The sequence below is a fragment of the Canis lupus genome, chromosome 27, assembly GCF_003254725.2.
Source record: "Canis lupus dingo isolate Sandy chromosome 27, ASM325472v2, whole genome shotgun sequence".
In the NCBI taxonomy this organism is placed as follows: domain Eukaryota; kingdom Metazoa; phylum Chordata; class Mammalia; order Carnivora; family Canidae; genus Canis; species Canis lupus.
The window spans coordinates 22,402,940-22,423,889 of record NC_064269.1 but is presented as its reverse complement, the minus strand read 5'-3'; the positions used below and the strand labels follow the sequence as shown (position 1 = coordinate 22,423,889).

General features: G+C 35.0%; 1 protein-coding gene across 12 annotated transcripts in view; it reads right to left on the bottom strand.

The window, feature by feature from the left end:
* The window catches only part of DNAI7 (dynein axonemal intermediate chain 7), a 65,755-nt gene that overhangs the window by 43,624 nt on the left and 1,181 nt on the right, over nucleotides 1-20,950 (bottom strand). For 3 of the 12 annotated variants that reach the window (XM_025455394.3, XM_049102791.1, XM_049102790.1), the window contains exons 2-4: nucleotides 5,341-5,425; nucleotides 3,772-3,863; nucleotides 992-1,093 (exon numbers count right to left, since the gene is read on the bottom strand). In XM_025455394.3, the coding sequence (XP_025311179.1) occupies nucleotides 992-1,093; nucleotides 3,772-3,863; nucleotides 5,341-5,425 (279 nt within the window). Of the gene's footprint in view, nucleotides 1-991; nucleotides 1,094-3,771; nucleotides 3,864-5,340; nucleotides 5,426-16,209; nucleotides 16,272-18,709; nucleotides 18,728-20,710; nucleotides 20,872-20,950 lie in introns of those variants that run through there. The other 9 variants (XM_049102792.1, XM_049102787.1, XM_049102788.1 and 6 more) reach the window with 8 other exon arrangements.

Genomic DNA, 20,950 nt, shown 5'->3' with positions numbered 1-20,950 from the left:
AAAAATGTCTGAAAGTTCACACTGATGAAAATTCAAAGATTAAGTAACTTTTTTCTTTTTTTTTTTTTTTTTTTTTATTTATGATAGTCACAGAGAGAGAGAGAGAGAGGCAGAGACACAGACAGAGGGAGAAACAGGCTCCATGCACTGGGAGCCCGACGCGGGATTCGATCCTGGGTCTCCAGGATCGCGCCCTGGGCCAAAGGCAGGCGCTAAACCACTGCGCCACCCGGGGATCCCAGTAACTTTTTTCAAAGTATCAGTTCTCATAATCTAGTTTTCCCAATTTAGGCAAAAAACATTGACTTTAAATATCTCTAAAATAACAAAATTCTCTTCATCAAAATAATTTAAAAGCTTCCATAATTCAAATAAATAGCAATTCTAGTAGCTGTCATATTTTTAAAACAGTATTTATAAGTCGGTTTTGTCTTGCTTTCTTCTCTAATCATATAACTTCTATATTTACAACAGCCAACATGGGCTAATTTCTACTTCTCAAATTGTTACTAATTATAAATGCCACTGGCATTTTAGTGTGAGTTCTTCCATTCATTTTGTAGTCTATGCAAATTCTACATTTGGACTTACCCTTTTTTGCTTAAAGTTATACCACAATCTTTTGCCATATTATTAGTTTTTCCTTTTACTCCTGATAATCTTTATTATTTCCAAATTATGCTATTCTGAGCAACACTAGATTACCCTAAATTCAGTTTTCTATTTTAATTTAGACTAATTTCCTCAGTATGGATTCCACAAAATTAAATCAGAGTCAAAATATGTAAAAATTTCAAGGGTCTTATTATTGACAAATAGTTTTCTACAAAGCTAGGTGAATTTACTTTGCTACATGCAATATGAGAACTTTGTCAGATTACACATGTTTTACACACAAACTTAGTGTGGGAAGGACTGAAAAGAATATCAGATTATAACTCCCTCTTGTGGCACAAAAGTATTAGCTCACTTAAAAAAAAATCAGTCTTACCTGAGAAAGCAATCTAGTATCTTGTTTCAATTTCTCTGCTTCAGGAAAACACCTCTCTAATAAAGAAAGTTCTTCAAGTTCTTCATTTCTCCTTTCTAGATCCTGTTGCATGGGGATAGATACATTGGCCAGTTCTTCAATTTTAGCTTTATGTTTCACAGGTAGTATCTAAACTTTACTGGTAAAATACTTAGTTTCAAAATGAACACTAACGTTAGCTTGTATGTACCTGGTATTTCCAAAAAGTTTCACCTGCAACAGTGGTTTGGTTTGCGACTCCTGGCGGGTCCCCAAGACTCTTTAGGGATATGAGAGGTCAAATCTGTCTTCATAGTAACACTAAAACACTATTCACCTTTTTTGCAGCATATACATTTGTACTAATGGTGCAAAATGGTATAAAATTGCTGTTGCCTCAGCACAAATCAAGGCACAAGCTGTATTAGGGGATCACATTCTTTGGAGGAGAGGGGTGGTAAACAGCCAGTTTCACATAAGAGTGACCTGATGAAATAAAAAATTATAAATTTTATTAAATGTCAACTCATCAGTATATGTCTTTTGGTTATTCTGTGTGATAAAATGGGAAGTATGTATAAAGCACTTCTGCAATGTATCAAAAGACAAGGCTGTCTTGAGAAATAAATACTTGTGCAATTATTTGAGTATTTTGGCAGACACTCTCAAAAATGAATGAAATAAACATGTCACTTTCAGGAAACAAAAGTATTTACTACCAATGATAAAATTCAAGTTTTCCAATAAAAATTCAAATTTTTAAAAATTTATTTATTTATTTATTTGGGTTTTTTTTTTTTAAATTCAAATTTTAAAGGGGCGCATGGGTGGCTCAGTCAGTTGAGTTCAGGTTGAGATCAGTTCATGATCTCAGGGTTAGTTCAGGTTGAGATCAGGTCATGATCTCAGGGTCATGGGATCAGGCCCCAGGCCCCACATTGTGGGGCTCCACCCTCAGCAGGGAACCTGCTTGAGATTCTCTCTCTCCCTACCTCTGCTGTCTTCTGTACTCTCTCTTTCTCTCTCAAATAAATGAGAATCTTTAAAAAAATTTCACATCTTAAGAAAGTTGTATCTACCATGGTGAGCTTAACATTTTCTCCTTTCTGATTTGATTAGAGATGACATTAATGCATGTGATTGTTGATAATAATAAATATGTGTCAACATTTATCTTTATTATTTTTAAGATTTTATTTATTTATTCATGAGACACACAGACAGAGAGAGAGAGAGAGAGAGAGGCAGAGACACAGGCAGAGGGAGAAGCAGGCTCCATACAGGGAGCCCGATGTGGGACTCGATCCCGGGTCTCCAGGATCAGGCCCTGGGCTGAAGGCAACACTAAACCACTGAGCCACCCAGGCTGCCCTGTATCAACATTTAAAACGAAATAATTCAGTAAACCAAATTTTTCCAAGCAATGAATACATATTACAAAATCATACATGATAAAGAAATGGTAAAATAAATCTATTTAAAGGGTAAAATAAATCAATGTTTTAGTGTAACAGAGCATGAAAACATCATTGATATGACTTCAGATTCCTTATTGAAAAACAATGACTTACTGAGTTTTAGTATAGTATCAAAAAGAATATTCACAATTATCTGAAAGGCTATTAAATATTCCTTTTTCCAACTATGAATCTATGAGGCCAGATTTTCTTCATATACTTCAATCAAAACAACACATTGAGGGACCCCTGGGTGGCTCAGCAGTTTAGTGCTTGCCTTTGGCCCAGGGTGTGATCCTGAAGACCCAGGATCCAGTCCCACGCTGAGCTCCCTGCATGGAGCCTGCTTCTCCCTCTGCCTGTGTCTCTGCCTCTCTCCTCTCTGTGTGTGTGTGTCTCTCATGAATAAATAAATTCTTTAAAAAAAAAAACAAAAAACACTGAAACAGACAGAATCCTGAAGTAGTTATGAGAATCCAGCTGTGTTTTGTTAAGTCTGACATCAAAGAGATTTTAAAAATATAAACAATGCCACTTATTTCCCAAATTTAAAAAATATATAAAGTGTCGTGATGGATGTTAGCTAGACTTATTGTAATAATCATTTCACAATATATACAAGTATTGATCACCATGTTGTACACCTGAACCTAATGGTACATATCAATTATAACTCAATATACATTATATATAATATGCATAGTTGTTTTCTTATAAATACATGTTAATATATTTATTTTTATTAATGTTTATCTTTAACAATATTTACTGTCTGTTAATATGTTTTAAAATTTCTCAGTCTGAGTTTCTAAAATGGTAAACATTGATAGATATAACCCACATAAACAAATCTCCTTGGGGGTCTTCAACTTTTAATACTTATGAGGTTGCCCTCTGATCAAAATATTTCAGAACTACAGAGCTGAAAAATTCTGGTGAAAAAGAGAAGTAAAACTAGAAAAGGAGAGGTAGAATTTGAATTTTAGGGGAGGGGGTTTCCTGTTCAATTATCTACAAAACAGACTGAGAAAAGTAACTTAATGCTTACAAGCAAGGACTCTGAAGCAAGACTATTTATGCCTAAATCCTGGCTCTGCAACTTATTAGCCTCTTACTTTCTCTATTCCTCAATTTCCTTATCTGTGAAATGTGGGTAATAATTTCATTAACTTTCTGGTAGGATTAAATGAGTTAAATCAGGTTATATAGGCCTAAACATTAGTGATAGATATGGGGGAGTGACATTACAGATCTGATAGCCATATAGTTTTGTCTTCATTGATAACAATACTAATGTTTATATACTTTTGATTCGAGTTGATTCCATTTTTCTTTCTCAATCCGTTCTAGTTCAAGCCTTTCCATTTCTTCTTTTTCATATTTCACACGGGCTTCCTCTAAAGAACCAAAAAAAAGTTTTTTCTCAGTGATTAAATCAATCTATTTTTAAGCCCTTAAACTTACGTAAAATATTTTCAAGATTTAAGGATAGTGGAATATTTTATAGAAGTCACAACCCATGTCATGGAGTAGAAATAAGACAAATACTGGATTTCTTTAGAAAAGTAACATGAGGGCAGCCCAGGTGGCTCAGTGGTTTAGCGCCGCCTTCAGCCCAGGGCATGATCCTAGAGGTCTGGGATCGAGTTCCGCATTGGGCTCTCTCTATTCAAGAGGAGCCTGCTTCTCCCTCTGCCTGTGTCTCTGCCCCTCTCTCTCTGTGTTTCTCATGAAAAAATAAATAGTCTTTAAAAAAAAAAAAAAAGAAAGAAAAGTAACATGATTCAAACTTTCCGGCCAAGAAAATAGCCCTATAATGATGTTTCTCTTCCCCAAAAAGTTTATAGAAATCCAATAATAATTATAACCAATAAAAGAGGACAGATCTATCATGAGTAATTAAGATCTCTTATGTGTAAAATCTTCAGATTTCTGTAAGTTTATGACGTCTACATCATCAGAAGCAATTACCTTAATCTTCTCTTGCTTTCACTATTAAAAACAAAATACGAATACATGTGGAAAAATATTGAGTTTAATTCAAGAAAACTTTCCCCAAGATCTAGATCCCGAGATTGTATTCTTATCACAAGTCACCTAACAAGGGTTTATAATAATTATACATAAAAAATCAACATGGAACCTGAGGACAGACTTTTAAAACCTGAATTTGAATCCATAAATATTCTTAATGCTAAAAGTTACAACCACTTGAAATATTCAGATTTTTTAAATTGCCTTTTAGTATTTTAAATACTGATGTTTTTATAAATTTTTAATTGACTTTTTTTTTTACAAATGAAAATCCTCTTTAAATTTGGCAAATAAATATTATTAAACTATAAGAACTTAGGCTACTGTGTACAATTCTTGCTAGTATCTATTTCCCATATTTAATGCATTTGAATTTCAGAATTCTTAATGTACAATTAGCCTACTTCCCCTAAGTTCATCAGTAAATACAAATGCTTCAAGATAGGGCTGCCAGAGTTAGCAAATAAAAATACAGGATGCTCAGTTGACTTGAATTTCAGATAAATGAATTGCTTCTTTTTTTTTTTTTTATTTAAGTAGGTTCCACATTGCATGAGACAAATTATCCCAAATTATCCACTATTTATCTGAAATTCAAATTTAACTGGGCATTCTGTATTTTATCAACTCTATTTCAAGATATACCTGAAAATGATTGGTATGTACTAACAACTTTCTGGGTGTCCTTTAAACAGCAGATATCTATTATAAAACAAATTAAATTTGAAAAATTGGAAGAGTTTTGAAAATTCTTTTTAAAAATATTGCCTGGGATGTAGAAACATCAACCTATTGTTATATTCCCTGCATATGAAAATAGTATCATTGTGTATTTTGTACCTTCCTCTTTTTGCCGTCTTTCCTCCTCCTCTTGTAGCTGCTTTAATCGTTCAGCTTTGGTGACTTTCTTCTTCTTCCTGCCAGACTTAAATGTCACAACATAACAAAAGGCTATTAATATGCACCCAAATTACTTTAAAACACATATCCCTCAAATAGTAATTATGAAAAACACTTTTGCTTCCATGAATCCAGTCTTTCATTCATTCAAGTAAGACTATCCATTATGTACAAAGTCATGATCCAATGCATTAAGAACAAAGTATGGAAACAAGTAAAAAAAAAAAAAAATAGGTATATAAGTCATTCAAAGGCAAGAGTGACAGTGACAATTTAATTACTATACAATTAATACTATGTAACTAATATGCAATTTAAATAATTTTCTCATTCTCAGTTTCCACATCTTTAAAATGGTGGTAAATAAGACCTCATGTTGGAGTGCCTGGGTCACTCGGTTGAGTGTCCAACTCTTGATTTCAGAAGAGGTCATGATCTCAGGACTGTGTGTCAAGCCCCAAGACAGGTTCTGTGTTCAGCATAGGGTCTGCTTAAAATTCTCTCTCTCCCCCTGCCTATCTTCCCACTCACATACACATTTTTTCTGTCTCTGTCTCTCAACTAAATAAATAAAATCTTTTAAAAAGGCCTCTTTTTGTTATTGTAAGGATCAAAATAAAATATATGTAAAAACAGTTTTAATACTACTAGATGCCTAGAAAGATTAATGACTGACTTTTATGACTGACAGATATACAGAGAGTTATTTAACAAGTTTAGAGAAATGAAAAATTATTTTCAACACCTAGAATGAAGTAAAAAATTTTATAGAGCAGGTCGTATTTAAGTTTGTGCCCAAAAGATTTTAACATTCAGATATAAGGGGAAGGTATCTCAGGAAGAGGGAAATTCAGGCAACAAGATATGGAAATGGGATTGCACTGGAAAGGCCAACAAATTCATGGGTCCTGGGAGATTCCAAGAAAAGGTGATAGACATGGGAATAGATAAGAAGACTGGAGCCTATGCTATAAATGACATTATTCTAAAAGAAATGGTAACCCAAAAAGCTATTGAGATAGGCTGAGGCTATTAAGAATATAATTTTGAAAATGAATCTTATATTAGAAAAAAATGATTATCAAGAGGAACTATTAAGAGTAGTTACTAAAACTAAAGTCATGACAATGTAATAAACACAGCAGAATCAATCCAATAAGTATTATTTAAGCTAACTTATTTGATAATGATTGAAACTGGAGGCAAGGACAGCAATAAGAGTAAAAACAAAACAAAACTATAGTCCAGAACAAGTAAATTTGGATGAAATAGTGTTGAAAGGAGTTTAAATATAATTAGTATGAGGTGCTGGTAGAGCATCCAGGCAATATTTGCAGGCACTGAACCTGGAGAACTGAGGTTTAGCAAAGAGGTCAGGGCTACAGAATACAAATTTGAGAACTGTCTTGATGATAACCACTGCCTCCTCATTTCCCTAAGGGAAAGTATAGAAAGAAAAGAACACTATCTAAAGTTACTAATCAATAGAGTGGCTAATCCCCAGAATATACAGACTTTTGGATGACTATCTTCTCTCCTTTTGGCTCACCCACTTACTGCAGAATGCTCCATTGGAATCTCCAATCCATTAGCCCTACCATTTCTTCATTGACCATTAAGCCCTTCATTCTTTCACTTCCTTACCCAGGTTAGGTTTCACAGCTCATCACCATAATCACTAATTTATATATTTTCACTTCCCTTATGTTCCTGTCCCTCTGAGAAGCTTAGCTGGCAAACTGTTAGTTCTATCTAGTTCAACTCAAGTCTCCATTTATTCTGCGCTGGCAATATGAGCAGCTGAACCTTGTCAGAGAAAAATACATGAGCTCAAATTTATGGAGCACAGATTTTAAATAGACTTTGTACCATCCAGTGTTCCTACTACTGTTTCATTCTCCTCACTCTTCAAGCCTACAAAATCCTCTCCTCTTTCCTATGTTCAGCTATTGACTTTATCTCTCATAACACTGGAAAGAATAATCTCAGTTAGACACCTAAGTCTTTGAACCTACCTATAAATCTTTGCCTTTCCTCCCTTTATGGTATGGTCTATATGTACCTTCTGCCACCTTTACACTGGATCCTATCCTTTATGGCCTCTTTGACAAGCCTTGGCCCCCGTAATTAATACCTCTAGTTTTTCATAAATTTTTTCCTCCCCAGATTTCACATCCCTCTCCATTTTTTGCTCTAATTCTGTTATCCTTTATATATCCGATATCCTTATATAAGACCACCTAAAAGGCTTGCCTACCTTCCTGTTTTCTGCATGGCTCACTCTAATCAGGCTTTCACTTCATTTCTATTGCTCCATTAAAACCTCTCCCGTCAAGGAATCTTAAGATGGCCAGTCTGACTTCATTTTTCAGTACTAATAAATGGGAGGAGGCAAGATGGAGGAAGATAGGGGTTCTCAATTCCTCTGGTCCCACAAACTTACCTAGATAACTTGCAAAACATCCTGCACACCTGAGTTCAACCTGAGCTATAAAGAGTGAACAGCTGAAATGCCACGGAGAGAAAAGTGATTGCTTCTGACAAGAAGATGGAGAAGATAAAAGGCAGGGGAGGGGCAAACTGAGGCATGAAAGCCAAGCCCTGGACAAGTGGGAACTTTAGAAATCTGTGCCTGAGTCTTCCCTGACTGAAAAGTGCTCAGTAGGGTAATAGGGCAGAATTGCAGGAGGGGCAGTGAAGCCTCACGATGGGGGCACCCAGGAGAAAGCTCCACAAACCACGGTAGGATCTCGGTAAAGGGCTGGAATGCCGCAACCCTCTGAGGCATTTGGGAGAAGCCAGCCAGTTACTCAGGCCAGCACAGGAGCTCCCTTTACCCTAGAACCCAGCAATGGATGGAGATGGCTGTCCTCTGTTCCCTTTGGGAGACACAGACCCCGGGAGGGCACGGGACAGCAAGAACTCTCCTGATGCTAGGCACCCTTCAGTTCCTACAGATCACTGCCCCAGCGCTTGCCCCCAGGAGCATCTAGGCCAGTGCACTGGGAAACTGCGGTTTGGTACTCGTGGGGAGCTCTTGCTCCAGAGCTGGAGATCTGGCTGCCACCATTTATTTTTTTCTTCCTTTTGCCTTTCACCTGGGAGAGGCAGGGCCTCTAGGGAACAAACACCTCACAGGATAAACAGCTCATACTGAGCAGGGCCACCCGGCAAGGGGTGAGGCATCTCTACCCAGGCACAGAGACCTGAAAATCAATGCAGCAGGCCCCTTCCCCAGAAGACCAGCTGGAAGAACAGGGGAAGAGCAAGTTTACTGACCAAACAGCCTGGAAAGCTCCAGGAATGAGGGAATATAGTATACAGAACTAGAGGTTTTTTCCTTATAATTCATTTCTCAGGTTAAAAATTTCCAGTATTTTTTCTCTTTTCCTGCCTTAACTACAATATTTTACCAACTCTTCATTTTTAAGCCTTTTCCTTTTTGACTTTCCTATTTCCACAATTACATGTCTTAGATATATTCTTCATTTTAGGATTCCCTTCAACGCATTCAATTTAATTTTGGTAGATATATGAGTTATGAGTTTTTGTTTTTTTGGTTTTTGTTTTTTCTGTCTTGTTTTGTTTTATTATGGTGGAAGTTAGTACCTTCTAACGCACAGACCAAAATACACCCAGAACCAAGTGGAACACCATGTTGGTTTATTCTGTAAGACTATATTCTCTCCTCCTTCCCATTCTGCCTCTCTTTTATCTTGTTTCTGTTTTTGTGGTTGATGTTGGGTCTCTATATAAGTTTTCCTGGTTTATATAAATTGGAATTGAGCATCTTCTAACATACAGAACAAAATACACTCAGAACCAAGAGGATCACCCTCTAGGTCCCCTCAGTGGAACTATATTCTCTCTCCACCATAACTTCCTCATCACCCCTTTTTTCTTTTTTTTTCTTTGTTTTTTGTTTTTTTATTCTTACTTTTTTTTTAAAAAAAATTGTTTTTCACTTTAGTGGTTCTTTTATTTTGTTCTGTTCCTTTTCTTTTATTTTCTGGTCTCTGACCTCTTCAGAATTGTCTAGGATGTATTTTACTTAGGTCGTGGTTGATATTTTGTACTCTGCTCACTCATACAGCCACTCTACACGACACAAAATGACTAGAAGGAAGAATTCACCACAAAAGAAAGAACCAGAAGTAATACTCTGCCACAGACTTGCTGGATGTAGATTTAAATACCATGTAAAAGATATAATTCAGAAGTACAATTATAAAATTACTAGTGTCTCTGGAAAAAAGCATAAAGGACCCTAGAGATTCTCTTGTTACAGAATTGAGACCTACCAGGCCAAAATTAAAAATACTTTAACTGAGATGCATTCTAAACTGGATGCTCTAACTGCTAGGGTTAATGAGGTGGAAGAGAGAGAGTGTCATAGAAGACAAGTTGCTGGAAAGGGAGGAAGCTGAGGGAAAAAAGAGAAAAACCAGAGCCCATGAGGAAAGGCTTAGGGGGAAAAATGATGGCTTGAGAAGGAATAATATTCATCTTATTGGGATTCTAGAAGAGGGAGAGGGAGAGGGAGAGGGAGAGGGAGAGGGAGAGAGAGAGAGAACCACAAAGTATATTTGAACAAATCCTAGCTGACAACTTTCCTAATCTGGGGAAGGAAACAGGCATTCAGATACAAGAGATAGAGAGGATCCCCCACTCCAATCAACAAAAACCATTCAACACCTTGACATTTAATAGTGAAACTTGCAAATTTCAGAGATAAAGAGAGAATTCTAAAAGCAGCTTGAGACAAGAGATTCTTAACTTATAAGGGGAGAAATATCAGATTAACAACAGACCTATCCTATCCACAGACACCTGGCAGGCCAGAAAGGGCTGGCAGGATGTATACAGGGTACTAAACAAGAAAAACATGCAGCCAAGAATACTTTATCCAGCGAGGCTGTCATCAGAATAGAAGGAAAGATAAAGAGCTTCCAGGATAGACAGAAACTGAAAGAATATGTGACCACCAAACTGGCTCTGCAAGAAATATTAAGGGGGACCCTGTAAAAGAAAGAGGGAGCCCAAAGAAACAATCCATTAAAACAAGGACTGTATAGATAATACTATGATACTAAATTCAGATCTTTCAATAGTTACTCTGAACATAAATGGACTAAATGATCCCATCAAAAGATGGAGGGTATCAGACTGGATAAAAAAGCAAGATCCATCTATATGCTGAGACTCATTTTAGACCTAAGGACACCTCAAGACTGAAAATGAAGGGGAGGAGAACCATTTACCATTCAAATGGTCCTCAAAAGAAAGCTGGGGTAGCAATCAGATATGTCATATCATATCAGATAAATTAGAGTTTATACCAAAGACTGTAATAAGAGATGAAGAGGGACACTATATCATATTTAAAGGTGCTATCCAACAAGAATACCTAAGAATTATGAATATTTATGCCCCTAATGTGGGAGCAGCCAAGTATATCAATTAATAACCAAAGTAAAGAAACTCATAGATAATAATACATTAATAGTAGGAGACTTCAACACAGCACTCTCAGCAAAAGACAGATATTCTAAGCAGAACATCACCAAAGAAACAAGGGCCTTGAATGATACACTGAACCAAATGCATTTGACAGATATACACAGAACATTTCATCCCAATGCAACTGAATACACATTCTTCTCATGTGCACATGGAACTTTCTCCAGAATATACCACATACTGGGTCACAAATCAGGTCTCAACTGATACCAAAAGATTGAGTTTGTCCCCTGCATATTTTCAAGACCACAATGCTTTGAACTAGAACTCAATCACACAATGAAGAAATTTGGAAGAAACTCAAACACAGAGAGGTTAAAGATCATCCTACTAAATGATGAATGGGTGAACCAGAAAATTAGAGAAGAATTAAAAAGATTCATGGAAACTAATGAAATTGTTCAAAATCTTGGGATACACCAAAAGCAGTCCTAAGAGAGAAATACAGCACAATGCAAGCCTCCCTCAAAATTTGGAAAAAACTCAAATACACAAGCTAAACTTCCACCTAAAGGAATATGAGAAAGAAGAGCAAATTAAGCCTAACCCAAGCAGAGAAGAGAGATAATAAAGATTAGAGCAGAACTCAATGAAATAGAGACCAGAAGAACTTTAGAAAGATCAACGAAACCAGGAGCTGGTTCTTTGAAAGAATTAATAAGATAGATAAACCCCTAGGCAACCTTATTAACAAGAAAAAAGACTCAAATTAATAATATCAGGAATGAAAGAGGGGAGATCACAACCAATACCACAGAAATACAAACAATTTCAGTACAAATAAATGTGCTCATACAAATCTTCAAGCTACTTTATGTTTCATAATGAGCTAGGTATAAACTAATCCTGCATTGTTTTAAAAAGATGCATTTTTAATGTTCTGATCCTAACACCACGTACATTTTAGGGTCAACACTGAATGTCCCATAGACATCAGGACTCAAATTTTAGGCAACCAAAGCCTGTTCGTGAATACAGAGCTTTCTTGAGAGGGGGTTACATGTCAGTCAACGCATTTTAAGTTGAAACTATAGTAAGCCAAAAATGCATTTAATACACTTAGCCTACCAAACATCATAGTTTAGCCTACATTACCTTAAAAGTGTTTAGAATACTTATATTGGCCTACAATTAGACAAAATCATCTAACACGTCTCTTTTATAATAAAGTACTGAATAACTCATGTCATGTATTGAATATTGTACTGAAAGTGAGAAACAAAATGGTTGTATGGGTACAGAATGGTTATAAGTGTTTTGGTTGGCTAACCTTCTGATCAGGTGGCTATCTGGGAGCTGTGGCTCACTGCCACCACCCAGCATCAGGAGAGAGTACCATACCACATATCACTAGCACAGGAAAAGATCAAAGTTCAAAATTTGAAGAATGGTTTCTACTGAATATGTATCACTTTTACACCATCATAAATTTGAAAAATCACAAGTAGAACCATTATAATTTGGGGACCATACATACAGTGTTCTAAAATTAAAATAGGATTTAAAGTAGAGATCTAAAAAAAAAAAAAAAAAAAAAAAAAAAAAATAAAGTAGAGATCTGAACAAAAAAAAAAAAAACAAAACAAAAAAGATCTGAACAAAGGGAGACAGAACGTAAAGACTGCTAACTCTGGGAAACGAACTAGGGGTGGTAGAAGGGGAGGAGGGCGGGGGGTGGGAGTGAATGGGTGACGGGCACTGGGTGTTATTCTGTATGTTAGTAAATTGAACACCAATAAAAAATAAATTAAAAAAAATAAATAAATAAAAAATAAAAATAAAAAAAATAAAAAAATAAAAGATCTGAACAATAGGATCCCCCCCCCCCCCCTTTGTCCATTCTTTACAGTTCTATGCTGGCTGGTACTTGGACATCACTCTTAATCCATTCAAATAAAGTCAATTCAAAGAAAAGTATTCTAAGTCCTGTAAAATCTCTTCATTGATGTGTTACTAAAAGAATTCAAATATCAAAATTTTATTAATAATATCATTTTCTTTACTGAAAGAACAGTCATAATTATTAGCTAGAACAACTGGAATTATCTATGTATTCATCAATTTAAGAGGCAATTTTCCCCTATAATCTAACCAATGTCTTCTGATATTACATATATTCTATGAAGTACAGTACTTTCTGGGGAAAAAAATATGCTATAAATGCAGTGATAGACCTTCTGATAGTGTACCTTTTCTGTAGTCTTGTACAATTTTTCTAGCTTTTGCAATGACTAATGCTGATTTAAGTAATTTTTCACAAGCATCTTTAGTGAAAACATTAAGCCTATTTACATTTTTTCTGATACATTTAACCTTTCTTCATTAAAAAATTAATATTATTTTTGGAGTCGATGTTTTATCAATAACTTACATTGTGAGAGGATTTTCTGCATCACCGTTTCACAATAATCTCACAGGTAATGTCAAGACAAAGTATTACCAGTTCCACAACTCCAGACCACAATATATAAGAAATTCAGACTATCTCATTCCTACTAATGTCACATTTCACCACAAAGAACAAAAGACAAAAAGTCCCTTGGTACCTTGATTAGAGAAAGCTTGGCCAAAAATCAGTATTTGAACTGTCCCTTAGTTTAGCCCAGGCCCTGGGGCAATGAAGCAATGAAGCCCAGGCCCTGGGGCAATGAAGATTTAGATCTGCTTTGGTTTCGTAGAGCAAGGAGAGTAATTCTGAAAAGGGAAGACAGTAGATTTTTCCCAGAAAAGGGGAAATATGGAAGTTGATGATCTGGAAATTGATTTCCATAAAACTGTGTCACAGCATCTGTGTCCTGGCATCCTTTGTGTATCTTTTTATTTGTAGGTTTATTTTGCTGGAAAGACTTCTGATCCCAACTGCTGCAAAAGATTCATAACTGGTCCTCCTGCTTCTACTCTTGCTGACCTACAATAAATTTTCCACTCACCTTTCAAAAAATGAAAACAATAAGATTGATAAACTCCTGGCCAGGCTTATCAAAAAGGGCAAGGACCCAAATAAATAAAATCATGAATGAAACAGATCACAACCAACACCAAAGAAATATAAACACTTAGTAAGCACATGTTATCAGCAACTATATGCCAACAAACTAGGCAATCTGGAAGAAATGGATGCATTCCTAGAGATATATAAACTACCAAAACTGAAACAGGAAGAAACAAAACGTGCACAGACCCATAACCAGCAAGGAAATTGAAGCAGTCATCAAAAATCTCCTAACAAATAAGAGTCCAGGCCTGGATGGCTTCCCAGGGGAATTCTACCAAACATTTAAAGAAGATTTAATAGTTTTCTGAAGCTGTTTCAAAAAATAGAAATGGAAGAAAAACTCCCAAGATTTTTCTATGAGGCCAGCATTACCTTGACCTCAATACCAGACAAAGACCCTACCTAAAAGGAGAATTACAGATCAATATCCCTGATGAACATGGGTGCAAAAATTCTCACCAAAATACTAGACAATCGGATCCAAGAGTACATTAAAAGGATTATTCAAGTGAGATTTATTCCTGGCTGTAAGGGTGGTTTAACATCTGCAACTTGATCAATGTAATACACTACATTAATAAAAGAAAGGATAAGAATCATATGATCCTCTCAATAGATGTAGAAAAAGCATTTGACAAAGTACAGCATCCATGAATGGATAAAACTCTTCACAATATAGGGATAGAGGGAATATATCTCGATATCATAAAAGCCATATATGAAAAGCAAGGATGTAGAGAAAGGAGAACCCTCTTATGCTGTTGGTAGGAATGCAAGCTGGTATAGCCACTCTGGAAAACAGTATGGAGGTTCCTCAAGAAGTTAAATTGCTACAACCCAGCAATTGCACTACTAGGTATCTAACTCAAAGATATAAATATAGTGATCTGAAGGAGCACCTGCACCCCAATGTTTATAGCAGCAATGTTCACAATAGCCAAACTATGGAAAGAGCCCAGATGTCCATCAACAGATGAATGGATAAAGAAAGTGTGGTGTATATACATGGAATATTACTCAACCATCAAAAAATGAAATCTTGCCATTTGCAACAATGTAGAAGGAACTAGAGGATATTATGCTAAGCAAAATAAGTCAATTAGAGAAAGAAAATTATCATACGATTTTACTCATATGTGGAATTTAAGAAACAAAACAGAGGCTTATAAGGAAACAGAGAAAAAAAATAAAACAAGATGAAATCAGAGAGGAAGATAAGCCATAAGAGACTCTTAATCATAGGAAACAAACTGATGCTTGCTGGAGGGGAGAGGGGTAGGGGGATGGGGTAAAAAATAATAATAAAATGTGAGAAAAAATAAAAATAAAAACGTAAATACCATTCTTCTGCTTACAACTTTCTCAGGCTACCCACCGCAGTCAGAATAAAACCCAAACATTTCACCATGGCCTACTTAGCCATTACTGCAATAACTATTTTTTCTTTCTAGAATCTTATCCCCCAGGTAATTATTGACTAATTTGCTTCATCTAAGTCTCTTCTCAAACTTTACTTCTTTAATCACCCTATATGAAACAGCATCGCCACTATTGCCTACCACACATTTCTCACTGACCCCTTTCTTGGTTTTCTGCATTTCCAAAACTATCTGAAATTATATTCCTACCCACCCTGCCCCCTGATAGAATGTAAGTTTTATAAAATGAAACCACTATCTTGAAGAGATATCTGCACCCCTGTGTGCACTGTAGGACATGGAAACAAAGTATCCATCCATAGATTAATAGATAAATACATAAAAATGAAATATTATTCTGCCATAAAAAAGAAGAAAATCTTGCTATTTGTGACAATATGGATGAACCTTGAGAGCATTATGCTAAATGAAGTAAGTCAGAGACAAACACTGTATGGTCTAGCATGGGGAACCTAATAAAGTTGAACTCATAGAAGCAGAATAAATTGGTGATTGTCAGGGGCTGGGACATTGGGGAAGAGGGCATAAACTCTTATCAATCTTAAATATTTTCACCACACACACATATGTAATGACAATTATGTGAGGTGAAAGATGTGTAATTAACTTGAATTTAGTAATCACTTCATAATACATACATACATAAAATTGTTACATTGTATACCTTAAACTTATACAATGTTATATGTCAATCATATCTCCTTAAAGCTAAATTAAAAAAGAATGTAAGCTTCATGAGATCCGGGACTCTGTCTTGCTACTGTTTTCTTAATGTCTAGGACACTGCTAAATCAGTAAAATAAGTATTCTTCTATATAACTGCAAGACATTATAAACAAAGATCTTCATCCTTACCTTGTTTGTGGTACCAAAAAAGAGGGACAACATAAAAATCATAGTATATACTTTCAATGAAATATGATGCAGCTGTGAAAAGAAGTGACACTATCTCAATGTGCTGATACAAGAAAGTCCAAAGACATACCTATGGACTATGATGTCCATCCTATGATGCCATAAGATGTAAGATGTACCTTTAAATTATACTACCTAAACAGGGAATGCCCAAAATGGGGGTCTAATAGGAGATGCCTGTGTAAAGCTGGAACCTGAGTAATGAGAAATGAGCCCACAGCACAGAAAGATACAGCAAGAAAACTCGCAGATCTTAATCCTGAAAAGGAATAGATAGAAGAAGAAAATCCTGAAAATTTAAATCACAAGCCAGTTCATGTGGATTTACAGTCTGACTGATACCATTAGGATGGTCCCAAAACTCTCAGGCAGAGAACTGAAAGTAATATCAGGTATGAGTAAGCTCATGTGACTGGCAGAAGCAAACATCCTCTCTGGAAGAAATGGATGTCAATCCAGGACTACAATGATTATAAGATGATAGTGACTATAAGACATATTCCAATTTTAGTAATGTTTTAACTTTTACATTTAAATTTTAAATGTAAAAATATGAGTATCCTAGAATTAATGAAAAACAGTATTATTAAATGATAAATAGAAGGTGCAGAATGCTCCTGTCTGTGGGGAGAAAAGGGATGTGTGTGTACTCTTTAACACTTAGACAATTTGTGAAAAGATACACAATAGTTCTTCCAGTCTTGAAGAAATGGAAATTTTTCATTTTTATGCTATTTAAATTTTGTACCATGTGCATTTATTAGTTTCCCTTTAAAAATTTATGATCAATCAGAAAGAATAAAGTATAGCTTTCAATGTTTTCCTAACTATACTGTAATTTCCCTTACAGACTCAATTTATCCCAAACCACAATCTTTAAGAATGGAATAAGTAAAAAGTGAGTGATTTGGTCCTTATGTTTGGTTTCAAATTTCATTGGCTTCCTATCACCATTCTCTAAGGGATACAACACTCTTAAACAAAATAATCCAGAAGTATTTATTTAGCACCCATGCATACACAATTAGAATAATGAGTTTTCATATTGAGAACAATGCCTCTAAGATTTCACAATCTAAAGCCAAAATTGAAAATCCACACGAACCAGTAACTACAGACCCACATACAAATAATTGTAGTCTTCCAGAATACTTCCATGAAAATGAGCCCAGAGCCTTCATAAATTTTGTTCAGTCATATTCACGGCCTTTAAAACAGTATCAGGTTAGTAGTGGGTCCAAATGACTGAGAGAAGCAAACAGAGGAGGCACTCAAAAGTGTCTCTTGAAGAAATGTTTAATTGTATAAATATTGAATACACATTTTTAAAAAAAGCATTTCCTTTAAATAGATGTTTTTAAATGGCAGAGTAAATGGGCTTCCCATATTCAATATACAAATATTGATTGAATTTCTACTATGCACCAGGCACTGCACTAAATGCTATGAACATAAAAATTAATATGACAATGCTCCTGACCTTGGACAGCTCACAATTATAAATTATTACAATAAAATGATATAAAGGTTATAACCGATGTATGTGCAAATGAAGGTTCTATGAGAACACACAGGATAACTGATTGTGGAAGAAAGAATAGTAGAAAATTTTACAGAGACATGACCTTATGAAATATGCCTTAAAGTCAGCATTTCAAATTCAAATTCCTATTGGGATCAGGCAGGTAAATAAAGTAAGGAATTTGGTTATAGTCAAGATTATGGCAATCTGAAGAGTTTATGCATTTCTAAAAAGGGGTGGCTGCTATTCAGTCTAGCCAACTGCTGCCTCACGGTACTATAGACCCAATGTTATCAGGTTTCCAATTTTTCAAGAATAGATGGAAATCATATTTTTCTATGAAAATAATTTGGCAACTAATAAAAAAAAGTTTCAGGTCAAAGAAAATGTTTAGAAACTAAATCTGGCTTGCCAGACAAGATATTATAATCTCTGCTTTGAAGCATAAATCTACTAAATGAAAAGGAGAGAATTAGGCATCCTAGACATCCTTTATTAAATTCAAATTTCTACAAAGTACAAAAGAAAATCAAGTATGCATTACTGTACAATCCATTTAAAGATATATTACCTTAGGGTCCACTTTTAAGGTTTGGTAGCTAAATTTTTGTGTTTATCTGGGATAAAGAAAAGGGATTCCTAATCTAACACTTCCTAGAGCACAACTAATAAAGCCTCAAACTCTAGGTACAAGTAAAAATTAAAGACTGTGAAACTAGACATATCTTTTTACGTCAAATTTGAAGTACGTCCTGTTTTTAAAGGATTACCCATGATTTAAACAGCATTAACATCTTAAAAAGTAAGCTTAGTAAATCCTATTTAAATTATAATAAAACTAACTTAAAAAATTTAAAAACTCTGTTCATACAATGTCAGTGCTTATAAAACTATTTTGAGAAAATAATTTCTACCTACCTTTTTTGCTTTGGGACCCTAAAGGTTGGAAAAGACAAAAGGATTGATAAATTTTTAAAACCTCAGATATTTAACAAAAGTACCAAGATCATATTAAATGTGAAATTAGGAGAAGCCGGGTAAAAAAGCATAAGGAAACTCTCTGCATCATCTTTGCAACTTTCGTGTAAATCTAAAATTACCTCAAAATAAAGTCTTTTTAAAAAGAATTTAGACAAAACTATAAGCAGGTCTAGGTGAAACTAAAATAGTTCACCTATTAAAGCACCTTTTTGAATTATACACTTTTTAAATCTTACACTCTTTCTTGACAGTCACTCAGTGTCTTATATATAATGAAATGACCTACCACTACCTGCTACCAGAGTAGCAATCAGGGAGGTACTGATTTAAAAGGCTCCAAGGAACAATAAGTGATTGACTAAATATTGGCACTGATGTCAAATTTGAAAGTGTGGAAATTATAAATAAATAATCTTTCTAAAAATAAATAAATAAATAAATAAATAAATAAATAAATAAATAATCTTTCTGTAAAATTAGATTGTTGGTTGTATAGACAAAGAGTCAGTTATTTAAATCAGGCAAAGCTATGATAAAATGATTCTGTTCAGCAACGTGTTTTAAAGCAGATCTATTCCTCTTTGGAAATTATTTTGGAAAGCCCAGGATTGCAATAAATATTTATTAGGATTATCATTACATGTGTTTTTCAATTAATACTACTTGTAATTTCCTGATTAGGCTCATGAGTTCATAAGATTTCTAATAGGGAGAAAAGATGTAGGAAATCATGTGACTATGAGATTATGTGCATTCCACATCTGAAGACCTATCCAGGAGAAATTACTGGTTCAAGCTATAAGATTATCACTGTATTAAATATAATTGTTGAAACTGACATGAACCAGTAGATTTTATCTTCTTGAAAGTACATTTATTTCATTAATTCATTTAGCAAGTATTTATTAGTGATTTGCACACAGGGTGCTCTGGGACACTGGAGATGATATAAAGAGGAATAGCAGAGACTTTGCTCTCATAAAATTTTTACAATTGGGTTCTATTTTTATTATCATATTTGCTATCAATTAATAGTTAATAGACTTACATCTTGAAAAAAGTACTATATAGCAGAATATGCTGTTCCTGTTCTCAAGTAGCCATGTTTTAAGATGGGCAAATTATCATCTCTCACCAGTGCTTTTAATGTCCTTATCCTAACCCCTCCTGCAAATCATAAAAGCATCATGTAGTAGAGTACAGTTGGCCCTTGGACAACACAGGGGTTGGAGTGCTGACCCCCATGCAGTCAAAAATCCACATATAACTTTTAACTCCCCCAAAACTTAACTAATGGCCTATTGTTGACTAGAAGACTTACTCATAACGTAAACAGTTAACACATATTTTGTATGTTATATGTATTATATACTATGACAAAATAAGCTTAAGAAAAGAATTATTAACAAAATGATTAAAAATACATTAACAGTATTAGACTGTATTTAGCCAAAAATATCTGCCTATAAGTGGATTCCTGCGGTTCAGAGTGAATCAGTGTTATTCAAGAGTCAACTGTAGCTCTCAAAGTTCAGAGAGCTTGTTAAAAAAATGCATATTTCTGCAGTAAAAGTGTACACACTTCTCCCTCCCCATTGTGGTTCAGTAGATATTATGGATTGAACTGCATCCCCGCAAAATTTGTACATTGAAATCCTATCCCACGGTATCTCCAAATCTTATCTTATTTGGAACTGGGGTTGTTGTTGATGTAATTAGTTAAATTAAGATGAGATCAAAATGGAATAGGATAGCCTTTAATCCACTATAACTGGTATCCCCATAAAAAGGAGAAATATGGACACAGACATGCACACATAAAGAACACCATATAACAAGTGGGGGGGTATGTTGCCACAAGCCAAGAACTACCAGAAGCAAGCAAAGAGGTCTGAACAGATGCCTCCACTTGCAAAAGGAGCAGAGGCCTGGAAATACCTTGATCTTGGATTTATCAGCCACCAGAGTTTTCAGCCAACAGTAAGTTTCTACTGCTTAAGCCGTTTTGTTTCACTTTGTTACTTGGCAGCCCTGGAAACTAATACAGTAGATTTGTTTGGAGTCCAGGATGTTGCTGGAATCTGAATCTTAACAAGTATTCCAGATGTTAGAAGCAAATATTCCAGGAACATTTTGAAAAACGTTGCTAGAATGATAAGATGAAATTTGTGTTCCATT